Here is a 14,976-nt window from a genome sequence, read left to right as displayed (position 1 = left end):
ATCAATGGGACGACAATCAGGTGTGAGCGGGCACCCTGTTTTATTTAAAGAACAGGGATCTATTAAAGTCTGATCTTCACAACACATGTTTGCAGAAGTGTATCACGGCACGAACAAAGGAGATTTCTGAGGACCTCAGAAAAAGCGTTGTTGATGCTCATCAGGCTGGAAAAGGTTACAAAACCATCTCTAAAGAGTTTGGACTCCACCAATCCACAGTCAGACAGATTGTGTACAAATGGAGGAATTTCAAGGCCATTGTTACCCTTCCCAGGAGTGGTCGACCAACAAAGATCACTCCAAGAGCAAGGTGTGTAATAGTCGGCAAGGTCACAAAGGACCCCAGGGTAACTTCTAAGCAACTGAAGGCCTCTCTCACATTGGCTAAAGTTAATGTACATGAGTCCACCATCAGGAGAACACTGAACAACAATGGTGTGCATGGCAGGGTTGCAAGGAGAAAGCCACTGCTCTCCAAAAAGAACATTGCTGCTTGTCTGCAGTTTGCTAAAGATCATGTGGACAAGCCAGAAGGCTATTGGAAAAATGTTTTGTGGACGGATGAGACCAAATTAGAACTTTTTGGTTTAAATGAGAAGTGTTATGTTTGGAGAAAGGAAAACACTGCATTCCAGCATAAGAACCTTATCCCATCTGTGAAACATGGTGGTGGTAGTATCATGGTTTGGGCCTGTTTTGCTGCATCTGGGCCAGGACGGCTTGCCTTCATTGATGGAACAATGAATTCTAAATTATACCAGCAAATTCTAAAGGAAAATGTCAGGACATCTGTCCATGAACTAAATCTCAAGAGAAGGTGGGTCATGCAGCAAGACAATGATCCGAAGCACACAAGTTGTTCTACCAAAGAATGGTTAAAGAAGAATAAAGTTAATGTTTTTGAATGGCCAAGTCAAAGTCCTGACCTTAATCCAATCAAAATGTGGAAGGACCTGAAGCAAGCAGTTCATGTGAGGAAACCCACCAACATCCCAAAGTTGAAGCTGTTCTGTACGGAGGAATGGGCTAAAATTCCGCCAAGCCGGTGTGCAGGACTGATCAACAGTTACTGGAAACATTTAGTTGCAGTTATTGCTGCACAAGAGGGTCACACCAGATACTGAAATCAAAGGTTCACATACTTTTGCCACTCACAGATATGTAATATTGGATAATTTTCCTCAATAAATAAATGACCAAGTATAATAGTTTTGTCTCATTTGTTTAAATGGGTTCCCTTTATCTACTTTTAGGACTTGTGTGAAAATCTGATGATGTTTTAGGTCATATTTATGCAGAAATGTAGAAAATTCTAACACAAACTTTCAAGCACCACTGTATTTTTACTCTTTAACCAGTAATTCAAAGATCGTAGTCAACTAGTTGTCTTTTCCATAGTTAAAGCAAAAGCAGTTTTGGGACGTCACTGTTTCGTTTCATTTGTGCAGGCTATAAATTACATTTCTGGCAGAAACATACGTATATCTGTGTTTCATATTAAAGTATTCAAGGACGTACATGCACTTGTATGGATGAGGCTCCTTATAACGCTGGATGAGCCTCTTTGATCTGCCATGTGCCGCTGATCTGAGACTGAACGAGCTGAGTGAGATTAGACAGGGACATGCAGCCTGCTCCAGAAGTGCTTGTAACGCTTCCCAGATGCGAACAAACTGAAGGACGGAAACAGGTAGGGTACTTTGAAGTTCTTTAGACGCCTTTCTTTTCGACTTCGTTTTTCAGCTGTTTTTATTACTTTGCGGCCTCACAGAGACACACGGACACACACAGGTGCACACACACGCATACAACTCTATGCTGGATCTCAGTTCTCTCCTCTCAGCTCCTTTCTACCTTTTAAGCCCTCAGTCGTCACCGGGAAAGAAGACACACGCATGCCTGCGCACACACTCATCACCACTGATCAGTCCCAGGTGTAATTGTTTTGCCACTCACCTCCTGTGGCCTTGCTCTACATTCACAAACTGACACTCGACCACATCTCCACCGCCACAGTGTCAGGCACAGCGCTGTTCCATAGGGTAAGGATTTAATAAAAAACGTATTTAGCTAGGCTCCGGAGCGGCACAACAGAAAAGCATTCTCCATATCGTCCAAAGTTCAAATCCCAGCAATGCCACAGTCATCTGTGGTTGGGAGCCCAAATGAGCAAAATTGGCTGTGCTGTCAGGCTGGGAAGGATGGCACACTCTTTCTTGGCTGTCACTTAGAATGACACGAGCCAATTGGGGGCATCTGTGAGCTCATGCATGCAGAAGAGGAAAGATAGAGCGTTCCTCTGAGTGTGTTGCGCTGCCCTGAGATGCTGCATGAGCAGCAGTTAGAAAAGATGTGGAGGCTGGCATCACGCGTCTCAGGGAGGATTAGCTGGTGGAAAGAGTGGGGGGGGGGGTCTGGGAGGAATTCCTGCACGCACCTCTCTAGATCATGAAACGTGGTTTCCATTAAAGCAAAAGAAAATTAAAAACAAGGCTTCTCAGCATAGTATTGTGCAGTTGACTGTAAAATTGGCTTCACTCTGTCTGAAATATTTTCAGATTAGCAAAGGACATTGAACCGGCTTTCTTTACCGTCTGCCTTACTGTTTTTTTTCCACTGCCCCGACTCGTCACCATCCCCACAGCAGCGACTAGTGAATGTGTTAGTTGATTAGTCTCTGCCACTCCTCGTGCCTGAGCGCTGAGGCCTGATTCTCCGACTCTGCACTCCCCAAAGCCTTCAGCGTAAAAATATGCGACTGTTTCCAGAAGCACCTACAGTATATCACGATGAATAAGTGACCGGGGGATCATTTGTGTTACCGAGAGTGAATATTCAGTCTAATTTGAGCTGCAGTTGACTACACATGGCGGAATTTGTGTAATTGCAATTGGTGGAACTTACCACTTTTTCCAATAGCTCCTACTCTCACAAGGCACTTTGCTAATTAAATGGAAAGAACATTTGATGCTTCAAAATGTGTCACAGTGCATCAAAGTACTCTGCGATCTCGTTCGGCTGTAATTCGTTGCTTTGGATGTTTTTGTTTTTTCTCCCTCCCCCTATCTACTCCAGTGTGGGATCCTGACAGTGCAGTCTAGCTGTTCAGATTGTGCGATTTTAATAAAGCAAATCCCATCATGCAGGGAGAACTGTTGGGTGTAACCTGCAGGGCATCATGTATGCTCAGATCTAATCTAACTTGTTGAACAGAACTGTGCTTGAAGCAGGCAAAATGCTCTGCTGTGTGATTGCCTCGATTTCTCCTCTAGATAATTCTGCCTCAATTTGCCTCTCTTAAACTAGAAGAGCAGAGAAGGAAAGTTGGAATTGTTTGCCTGTACAACCCCAATTCCAAAAAAAAGTTGGGATGCTGTGTACACTGTAAATAAAAACAGAATGTGATGATTTGCAAATCATGGAAACCCTATATTTCATTGAAAGTTGTACAAAGACAATATATCAAATGTTGAAACTGAGAAATTTTTTTTTTTGAAAACTCATCTCATTATCTCTAGCCGCTTTATCCTGTTCTACAGGGTCGCAGGCGAGCTGGAGCCTATCCCAGCTGACTACGGGCGAAAGGCGGGGTACACCCTGGACAAGTCGCCAGGTCATCACAGGGCTGACACATAGACACAGACAACCATTCACACTCACATTCACACCTACGCTCAATTTAGAGTCACCAGTTAACCTAACCTGCATGTCTTTGGACTGTGGGGGAAACCGGAGCACCCGGAGGAAACCCACGCGGACAACACGCAAACTCCGCACAGAAAGGCCCTCGCCGGCCCCGGGGCTCGAACCTGGACCTTCTTGCTGTGAGGCGACAGTGCTAACCACTACACCACCGTGCCGCCCTTTTTGAAAACTATATACTCATTTTTAATTTGATGTCAGCACCACATTTCAGAAAAGTTGGGACAGGGGCACTGTGTTGCATCACCTCTACTTTTAACAACACTCTGTAAATGTTTGGAAACTGAGGAGAACGATTGCTGTAGTTCTGAAAGAGGAATGTTGTCCCATTTTTGCCTGATATGCAATTTCAGTTGCTCAAGAGTTCGGGGTCTCCTTTGTCGTATTTTGAGCTTCGTAATGCGCCAAATGTTTTCAGTGGGAGACAGGTCTGGACTGCAGGCAGGCCAGTTTAGCACCTGGACTCTCTTACTATGGAGCCATGCAGTTTTAACATGTGCAGAAAGCGCTTTGAAAAAGATTTTGTCTGGATGGCAGCATATTGCTCTGAAACGTGTATATATCATTCAGCATTAATGATGCCTTCCCAGATGTACAAGCTACCCATGTCATGTGTACTAACGCACCCTCATACCATCACAGATGTTGGCTTTTGAACTGTGCACTGATAACAAGCCGGATGGTCCCTCTCCTCTTTAACCTGGAGGACGTGGTGTCCATGATTTATAAAATAAATTTCTACTTTTGATTCGTCAGACCTCGGGACAATTTTCCACTTCGCCTCAGTCCATCGTAAAAGAGCTCGGGCCCAGAGAAGGTGGTGGTGTTTCTGGATATTGTTTATATTTGGTTTTAACTTGCATTTGTGGATGCAGTAATGAACTGTTTTCACAGACGATGGTTTCCTGAAGTGTTCCTGAGCCCATACAGTGATTTCCACTACAGACACATGTCTGTGTTTAATGCAGTGTCGCCTGAGGGCCTGAAGATCAGGCATCCAATGTCAGTTTTCAGCTTTGTCTCTTGCATACAGACATTGCTCCAGATTAATGATATTATGTACCATAGATGCCGTGATCCCCAAATTCTCTGCAATTTTACATTGAGGAGCGTTATTCTTAAATTGTTGCGCGGTTTGCCCATGCAGTCTTTCACAGAGCAGTGAACCCCTCCCCATCTTTACTTCTGAGAGACTCCGCCTCTCCGGGATGCTCTTTTTATACCCAATCATGTTACTGACCTGTTGCCAATTAACCAAATTAGGTTTTTGGGTTTTTTTAGCATTAAACAGTTTTTTCAGTCTTTTGTTGTCCCTGTCCCAACTTTTTAATGTGTTGCTGACATCAAATTCAAAATGAGCATATATTTTTCAAAAAACAAAATAAAACTTCAGTTTCAACATTTGATATGTTGTCTTTGCACTGTTTTCAATGAAAAATAGGGTTTCCATGATTTGCAGATTTTCACATTCTGGTTTTATTAATGTTTTACACAGCGTCCCAATTTTTTTGGAATTGGGGTTATAAAATTCCGTTTCTTCAGAAAGTTGTTTTTTTTTTTTTTTACTTTTTGGTTTGCCAGTACTTGGTTTTTAATGCCATCCATGTTTAATATTCGATGTTGATTTCCAGTCTCCTGACTGCTGAAATCAACAGACATCTGAAGTGTTATGGCTGTCATTGTTCACCCGATAATATCCTAATGTGTGGCACAAGAGAATCTTCATGAGATTTATGAGACAAGGTACTAATATTGGCCAACAAAGTGTCAGGATGAGATTGAAGCAAAGAACACCACGGAGCAGATCGAAAATAGTACTTGTCAGAAAACAAATAGGTATTGTACATTTTGTGTGCCTGTAACATTATTTCACTCACTTTCTAGCTGCCCACTGAAAAAGCTGTCTCAGGGATGTGGGGTACAGGGCACTATTTTTCTTGTGGCACCCAGGCGAAGGCAGTGTGGCTTGTGTATAATGTGTGCATACAAATAAGCTACAGAACAGAAATACAACCAGGAAACGACAGCTTTAAAATCTTTTAAAGGAAATTAAAACGTTTTATTAGCATGTAAAGATGCAATAGTTGATATACCTTACTTGTACAAATAACCTGGAAGATATGGGTTAAGCCATCCATCCATTATCCGTAACTGCTTATCTTGTGCAGGCAAGCTGGAGCCTATCCCAGCTGACTACGGGCGAAAGGCGGGGTACACCCTGGACAAGTCGCCAGGTCATCACAGGGCCGACACGTAGACACAAACGACCATTCACACTCACATTCACACCTACGGTCAATTTAGAGTCACCAGTTAACCTAACCTGCATGTCTTTGGACTGTGGGGCCCACGCAGACACTGGGAGAACATGCAAACTCCACACAGAAAGGCCCCCATTGGCCACTGGGCTCGAAGCCAGAACCTTCTTGCTGTGAGGCGACAGTGCTAACCACTGAGTGCTATCTGTGCCGCCTGGGTTAAGTCATGACATTAGCAGAAGTGTATTAAGTCGCTGAGAAAGTCTTTTTGAACAACTGACTTCCGGAATACTGGTTCATGTTTGGAAGCACCTCCTGTCAGTCATTTTATCGTCACTCTACAGGCCACAATATATCCTGGGGGTGGAGCTTCATGAACATAAGTGGGAATCATTCAAAAGTTTGAACCCACTTAACCTTTCGAGGTCTAATCTTGAAAACCAATCTTACCTAATGAACCTTTAAGGAGTTGAATTGCTTCTGCCTTAATTAACCAGTATTTATGCTACACATGTGGTTACATTCACGTCCGCTATCAAGAGCACGGGTTCAGAGCGGTGATTACATATCTGACTGGATCTACTTTGGAGTTAAAGTGAACCAGCCAGTCAGAACTAAGAGTGTTCCATGACTTTGGCTTCCATGGCTTTAATAAGCTGTATGAGTGGTGGATTCAAGGTGCGTTTCATGCTGAGAGATCAATGATGGATCATTGGGCGTCTGTACACCGAGAGACTGCAGTTAGCACAGGTCATACCCGACATTTGTCGCAGTCTGTCATAGTGCTAATGATGGCTGTTAAGGCAACGACCTCCTGTCATTAAAGATCCATATTAAAGTTTGCTCTGCTCGGTGTCTCCCCTCTCTCTGCAGCAGGTAATCCTCTGGTGTGCTCAGCGGCTCGGTTTCACTGCAAGAACGGCCGATGTGTGGATCGAAGTTTCCTCTGTAATGGCCAAGACAACTGCCAGGACAACAGTGATGAAGAGAACTGCCTTTCCACAGCAGGTATCTGATCACACAGACATTACCCCACTGAAATCCATTACACATCTTATTCATTTATATGATGATGTGTATTTGGTAGTGACAGATCTCATGAACAACAGATTTTGTTTTTTAAAGCTTGACTGATTGCTGTACTGATTTCTATACAGTTATCCACACCAGACACATTTATTAGGCAGTTTTCAATATGTGTGAGACACAACAGTTACAATTTAAAGGAAAAGGCAACTTTTGTACAAAACCAGGTGTGTAATAGGAGAAAAACATATACGTAATCAATTCCGTTAATTATTTCCATTATATATCGAACATGAAAAAATATTTTTAACTTTGAAATCATGAATTGACACAGAGGAGTCATAGTTGGAGGAGGCAGCCATTTTGAGATTGTGGGCAACTATAAACCAATCAGAATCTTTCGTTAATGCGCCTCCCTCTGATCTGTGACGTCACTGGGCCCATGAAAACAGTGTTTACAAACAGATCACTGTGATCAGGAGTCCCGGCGGGTGGCTTGTATTCGATTCGTTTATATCCCGACCTTGTCAGCTGTCAGATTTATGTTTATGGACCCGGTAAGCTGGTAAATAATATTTATTTATTTTTTTCTTTACCAAATTCTAACAGAAAACGAGAGCGCCCGAAAGGGAAAACCGAGCCGAGCCGCTTCACGCATGCGCAGTAGGCTTGGTAGGACAAATCCAAATAGGAGTCATTCTGGATTCAGCCATGTTTTTGCTCCGTGTTTTTACTCAACCAAAATTATACAGTATTATGAGCTTTAAGTTGCATAAATAAAACCATTTGGTGAAACTTTGAAGAAGCGATTGTACTGGTTTTTTACCTTATTACCATGAAGCACTGAAGAGTTCTTTTCAGTGGTGGGCCGCATGACGTCACGCAGTAGATCAATATGGCGGAACGCATCTTCGCTGAGCTCAGCGCAAGCCCATATTATTAAAAGTTAAAAGATACTGTTATGCGGTCTGTTCTTTCTCTATAAATTCCATGATCGATTACTTTATCTATCTATTTGTGGTGATTTTGTACAAAAGTTGCCTTTTCCTTTAATTTTAATGTGTTTCAATCCCCACCAGACGCTTTAGAGATGTGTGAAAAAGAAAATGCACTTGTTTTGTGTCCCCCCCCCCCCACACTCCTCTGAAAGTGAAAGTAAATGAAGCGTAAACTTCACAGGAATCTATTGATATAACACACTTTCTATATACATCAACTTTATTTGGACTCATTGTCTCCAAACGTGTCATCGTTGTGCAAACTGTACTTGTTTGTAGTGTTTGTATGGAAGGAGTATTTATGGATGAGCTCTGTTATAATTACAGCGAGCACAACTTCAGCACTCTCCCTTCCCTGTTTCATTGATAAAGTTGTACGTTTGGGCATTCGTACATTAAACTGAGGTTGTGTGAAAAAGTGTATTCAAAAATTGTGTGGAAAAAGGATATTTAATACTTTCTACAACCTCCCTTTGTTGTACCGGCGAGTGGCCTGGTGGCTAGCGTGTCCGTCTCTCGATCGGGAGATCGCGAGTTCTATTCACAGTCGGGTCATACCAAAGACCATTGTAAAAATGGTACCTACTGCCGTCTGGCAAGGCATGCTGCAATACAGATGCGAGTGGGGAGTCAAATTCTCATGGTTACCAGAGGACTAGCCCCCCCCACACACACTGTAACCCTAACTATGTGAGAGGCCGAGGGCTACAGAGATAGCCGCCGCCCTATGCGCCACATGGCGTGAGAAGGACTTTGATTTGATTTTGACAGCCTCCCTTTGCCAGTAAAACAGTACCGAGTCTCTCCTATAACCTTTTATAAGGTTGGAGATACAGAGCAGGGCATCTGAGACCATTCCTCTTGACACAATCTCTCCAGATCATCCAGGGTTCTAGACCCTCTCTTGTGCTCTCTGCTCTTCAGCTCACCCCACAGGTTTTCAATGGGGTTCAGGTCAGGGGACTGAGATGGTCACGGTAGAAGCTTGATTCTGCACTCAGCTAAACGTTTTTGTGTCGATGTGGACATATGATTCAGATCATTGTCCTGCTGGAAGATCCAGTGACAACCCAGTTTTAATTTCCTGGCGGAGGCAGCCCGATTTTGATTTAAAATGTCGTGGTAAAAGGTGGAATTTTTTCCCTAATCTTTACAAGGGGTGCCAGTAATCATGGAGGAGCGTGTGTGTGCGCGCGTGTGTGTTGCATTCGTTTCCAGCAAGGTATTGCTTGCCAAATTTGGAAACTGAGCACAGATGTGGTCTTCAGAGCACAAAGACATCAGTAAACACCCTCTCTGGTCCTCTCTCACTTTCTGTCTTCTTACACACAATTATTTGTGCCTCTCTCTCAACACATCCCAAAAATGCACACGTGCACTCACTCACTCACATCTCTCTCTCTCTCTCTCTCTCTCTCTCTCTCTCCTTCCCTGCACGGCAGACTTGCTGTAATGAAACGCCAGCTTTCCTTGAGCTCTGAGCTTCTAGTATGCCTTCCACTAATAAGAACAGAGCTGCAGGTGACAGATAAGACCTACACCATTCTGTCTAATGCACATGAGCCTATCCTCCCTCTCTCTCTCTCTCTCTCTCTCTCTCTCTCTCATATATATATATATATATATATATATATATATATATATATATATATATATATCAATCACCCAGTCTCCCCCTGTTGGTCAGCACAGGGCAAGATCATTTCTGTGTCTCTATTACAAGGAAACAAATGAAAGAAGTTGGGGATAAAGCCGGAGTCCATGTCTAGTAATCCTCACTTTGGCCAGTGGCTGTTCTCTCTCTCTCTCTCTCTCTCTCTCTCTCTCTCTCTCGGCTATTCTGCTCCACTTCAGAATGATAACGAAACGAGCAGGACTGACAAGGTTATCTTTCTCACTCTGGTTTGGCTGATTTATTGTTTGGCTCTGTCTCAGTGCCTGTTAGCAGCCTGGGCTTCATTTACTTATCTGTTTGCTAATGGATAGTTTGGAACAGAAATCTTGAAGAACAGCAAAGCGCAGCATGTAAACAACACAAAAATGTATTTACCAAGAGGAAAAGCAGTGCTATTTAGGGATTGCGGCGAAGGCTGCAGCAAGGGCCAAAGGGAAATATTGGTGTGAATATTTTATTGCAGATAACTGAGAAGAGTTATGTGAAATGGGAGCAGAGGAGCCTCTGTGAGCAGCGTGAAGAAACCTACGGTGAGAACAGGAAGATGAAAGAATGACTCGGCTGCAACTCATGAAGTAGGGAAAGCAGTTTGGAAGAAGATGCCGGGAAAGTGAGAATCTCAGCTGCGTGCATTTAGCTGTGGGTGGTGTCATGGAGTTGACTTCACAGCCAAAAGCAGAGCTTGCATACAGTATGTTTAAAGCTTAGTGAGGGGAAGCGGCACTAGCTCTCTCTGGTGGATAACCTTGTTGACCCCGGTGTTCAGTCACTATGGTCGGTTCAGTTGTTGGGCAGTAATTTTTGGTCCTGCTTTTGTAAAATGTCACATGGAGAATAAAGGCGACGAGTTTAGGCAGCAGCACAAATTCACTTGGAAAGATGTCGGATTCAGATCCAGCGCTGGTTTATTTTCGCTTTGTACTGAGTATATTTAAGTGAATTTTAACCAAAGAAATTCACAAATGTTTGAAATGTGAGCCAATTAAAAAAAAAAAAATTGTCAAATGGAGGAACTGTAATTATTTACACGTAGTCACGTTATACAGGGTGTTTAAAAAAAAAAAGTGACATTATTTGAGATGTAAATATCCCAGAAACTATATAGTCTAGGCAAGTGAAACTGACCAGGTTTAATGTTGAGCAGTAGAAGATTTATTCCTCAAAATTTGAACGAGAAATTCAAAGGTATGTGAATTCCATGAACGATTTCACAAATTTTCATGATGCGCGCCGCCTGAGACACAGACACGCGTCAAGTCGGTAGTCCATTCGCAAATGTTTCCTCAGGACACGCCAAACTGTTGTCGGAGGAATTTGGGTCTCCAGGCTTGCTCTTCTTATGGACTTCTTGGGGCTTCGCAAGAGTTTTTCACAAACCCGTTCGACCGTCTCTTCCGATGCTGGCGGTCATCCAGATCCTTTTGCCCTGCACAGACAGCCTTCCTCTTTGAACTTTTTGTGCCGTGTCCAAATCTGCATTGCAGTTGGTGCATTTTTAGAGAATTCTCTCATAAATGCACGCCGCAGAGTCTTGTTCGAGCTTACTCTAACACACAAAATGCCTTTTCTTTTCCAGTGAATGGCATTTCTATACCTAAAAAGATAAAAACAAAAAACATTAAGCATAACATTTTGACCCTTTCCCAGACATGCTGTTTAAATTTGAGGTCAGTTGAACAAGAATTGGTAAAGTTATTAGATTGTGAAATGATATCACATTTTTTTGAAACACCCTGTATTTCTGTCTTGCTGTTTTCCTCATGTTGCTTGTAGCGCAGTTACAAAAATCAAACCAACTAGCTAACTAACATTACTTCTAAATTACTAAAATCACATCGAGTACAGAGGTTAAGCACAGTTTTGCTGATAAAATGGATCATGTCAGATGCAAAACTGTTGCTCAGAGCATTGAAATGATGTTGAAATGCATTTTGCTTTTCTTTACACACGTCTTGGTTCACTAGGATGAATTTATAGTACATCTCAGCTCCATCTACTAAGAAAATATGTACTGTTTATTTTTTTCGCGGTGCGGTTTCCATCAAATCCCACGCTCTGATTGGCTGGCGAGCGGGTCCATATCCTACGATACGGATCCCAGTTACGGACCCCGGTTATGGACCTCTGGCAACTCGCTCGTTCACAACAACAACAAACATAGTAGCATTTTTTGTCAACATTTTTTTTTACAAGATTTATTTATAAGATTATCAAAAATCTTATCAATTTTTGCCAGCATTTCTCAGGAGAATAGCAGTAATTTTACAGCATGGATAGCGATAACGACAGTGTTCACAGCGAAAGCAAGTTTTACTGCCCTGAGGAAGAAAAAATAAAAGAAAACATTTCAGGAGAAAGCTAAAAACCTCTAACTGTTGCTAACGCCGAGCAAAAACATGGCTGAATCCTGAATGACTCCTATTTGTATAAATAGGGGACTACATAGGCGGCAAAATGTAGTTTTTTTCCTGCCATGGAAGTGCACTTGTATACCGAGGAGGAAGCCATTTGCATTACAGCCGTGAATGAGGATTCAAAATGGCGGCTCGGCTCGGTTTTCCCTTTTGGGTGCTCTCGTTTTCTGTTAGAATTTGGTAAAGAAAAAATAAATATATTATTTACCAGCTTAAGTTCGGTCCGTATGGTGAAATACTGACCTCAGCCCAGAGGGCCTCGCTCAGTACTTTCAAGACCTTGGTCACGGTATTTCACCATATGGACCTCCCAGCTGGTAAATAACACATATGTATTTTATTCTTTAGATCACGAGGCAAATTTGTCAGGGAGGGAGAGAGAGAGCATATGTTTCCATCCATTTGGCCCTCACTGACCTTTGAACTGTTTGTCCACCACAAAGCAATTACGTTCAAGAGGGAGGCAGAAAAGAGAGACACAGAGAGACAGAGAAAAGAAGATCAGAGTGGAGATGGAGATGGAGACTAAACACGAGATCAGATAGCCTTTGATTGTATGAGACGCTATTTGTACACGTTGTAGATTCCTACAAAATATATCATCTTGAATATCAAAGCAGAGTCTCCTCAGGTCTTCTATTGTCTGAAATTAAATTTTTACAGATTTTTCCGAAGCCGCTCAAGCGTTTTTTAAAACTTAATCTCTATCTAATGCATCTATAGTACACGATCAATTACCATCAGCAACCGTTTAGATGTTTCATGGTTCATCACAAGATAAATCTCATTTTACACCAGACGCAAAAACGCATCATGTTGCTGTTTCCGGTATGCTTTCATAACCAGTGTGCCATTTTAAGCGAATTTTCCACCAGAAGTGACGAGACACATGGCTGTACTGAGTTACTGGCCCAAACGGCACAAGAGAGTAAATTATTTTATTTTGTACAAGTTTAAATATGAAAAAAAAAACATGTTTAATGCATGTAAAAGGCTATCTTGATTAACAGTGCAGCGTAGTGAAAGTGATGGAGCTGTAGTGTTGTACCACACTCGTGTGGTGTATCATGAGCTTCAAATATAAAAGTTCAACTATTCGATAGCACTGAAATGTGTTCTGTTGTCGATACTGGAAAGTCAAAATCTAAACCAATGACAGGCGTAATGGCTGTGATCTCAATTCAGCAGCAGAATTACTGAGTAATTACTAAATAATAATAATAATGTGGCTAGAATTAGGTTAGTTAGCAAAGTTCTTGTATCCGGTACCGTATGAAGTTGCTCTGTATGTGCAAATTAGAGCTTAGCAAGCAGTGCTGCAAAAACAATATTGATTTAAGTTCATTCCAGCCATTGGCAGCGAGATGTGTCAAAATCATACGTGATGAGCTCATCAGTATTAACATACATGGCTTTAGTATGAAACCTACTGTATATGTTAGTTCTACACCACATTTATTTTAAATATTCCGTTTGACAGCTACATGATTTGTATATTTTGTACAAAGGAAGCATCTTCCATGGTGTAGTGGGTAATAAACCCTGTCACAAACCTGAAGGTGCCGAGTTCGAACCCGTCTTGCAGAGGCAAGAGTTGTAAAACCCAGCATTTGGTGACGCAGTGGTCAGCACTGTCACCTCACAGCAGGTTCGATCCTGATGGTTGACTGGGGCCTTTCTGTGGCCCTGTCCACACGGCAACGGATTCAGGTGAATCTGATAAAATTGTTTATCGTTTCAGCCTGGCGTCCACACGGCACCGGTGTTTTGGGTGCCCCGAAAACGAAATCTTTTGAGAACGGGTTCCAGAGTGGAAAGATCTGGCAACGGCGCCGTTGCGAAGTCGTCTGGATGAGTAGAACGGATTTGTTTACGATGACGTCACAACCACATGTGCTTCACGCCGGGTAGAAGTGTAACGAACTCGATGCGAGTTGTCAAAAAATCCTATAACTTGGTTCATGAAACGCGCTTACAAAATATTTTCACTGTGAATATTTATTGTGTAATGGTGCAAAGTGAGAGAGAGAGAGAGAGAGAGAGAGAGAGAGTCAATCCCGCCAGCAAAAATAGGGGAAAAAAGGAGCGATCTCACCTCTTCAGATGTTGGTTTAAGTCCTACAATACATTCCTCAAAAAGGGCGTAGAAGAACAAATTAATCCATCAACGTGTAGCATTCAATTTATTCCGGACCATTAAAGACGCCGCCTTCCGCGTAGAATCATACGTCATCCTCACCGCCATATTGGATGGGTCAAAGCGGAGAATAAAGATGCCTCATTCATGTGCTGCGTTTAACTGTACCAACAGGTTTGCCGTCCAAACGAGATCACATGGGATTATCTTTCACAGGTGAGACTGGAAAAATACTTTTCATTGTATTTGGTCATTATAATGTAATTTTACGAACAGATTTTCCTGACTTTGTGGCTAATATGAAGTCTCGCGCATAATAGTTTATGCGCATGCGTCCTTACTTCTTCTATTGTTCTGGTGTCTCCGAAGGGACCGTCTTACAGCGCCCCTAGAGGTGTAGCATGTGTATTGCATCGTTTTCAGCAAGCGTTACGTTGCCATATGGACCTGATATTTTACTGATCCGTTGCCCATGTGGACGCGATATTTTTTTTAATAACATCTCGTTGTCGTTGTCGTGTGGATGTAGCCTGTGTCTCCTCATGCCTGTGTGGGTTTCCTCCAGGCGCTCCGGTTTCCTCCCACAGTCGAAAGACATGCGGATTAGGTCAACTGGCTTCTCTAAATTACCCATAAGTGTGAATGTGAGTGTGAATGGTTGTTCGTCTCCGTGTTAACAACCTGCCCAGGGTGGACCCTACCTCTCACACAGAGTCAGTTAGGATTGGCTCCAGCTTCCCCCGTGACCCTGATGGATAAGCGATAT

The 14,976-nt window shown here is 42.6% G+C and overlaps 1 protein-coding gene across 2 annotated transcripts in view; it reads left to right on the top strand.

Annotated features, from left to right (window-relative positions):
* ldlrad3 (low density lipoprotein receptor class A domain containing 3) overlaps positions 1-14,976 on the top strand; it is a 259,864-nt gene that overhangs the window by 160,943 nt on the left and 83,945 nt on the right. Inside the window, exon 4 of one of the 2 annotated variants that reach the window (XM_060914989.1) lies at positions 6,837-6,968. In XM_060914989.1, the coding sequence (XP_060770972.1) occupies positions 6,837-6,968 (132 nt within the window). Of the gene's footprint in view, positions 1-6,833; positions 6,969-14,976 lie in introns of both variants that reach the window. The other variant, XM_060914988.1, reaches the window with a different exon arrangement.

This window comes from Neoarius graeffei, chromosome 2 (genome assembly GCF_027579695.1).
Source record: "Neoarius graeffei isolate fNeoGra1 chromosome 2, fNeoGra1.pri, whole genome shotgun sequence".
NCBI lineage: Eukaryota > Metazoa > Chordata > Actinopteri > Siluriformes > Ariidae > Neoarius > Neoarius graeffei.
The sequence above is the reverse complement of the archived record's forward strand: the minus strand, read 5'-3'. Positions and strand labels throughout refer to the sequence as shown.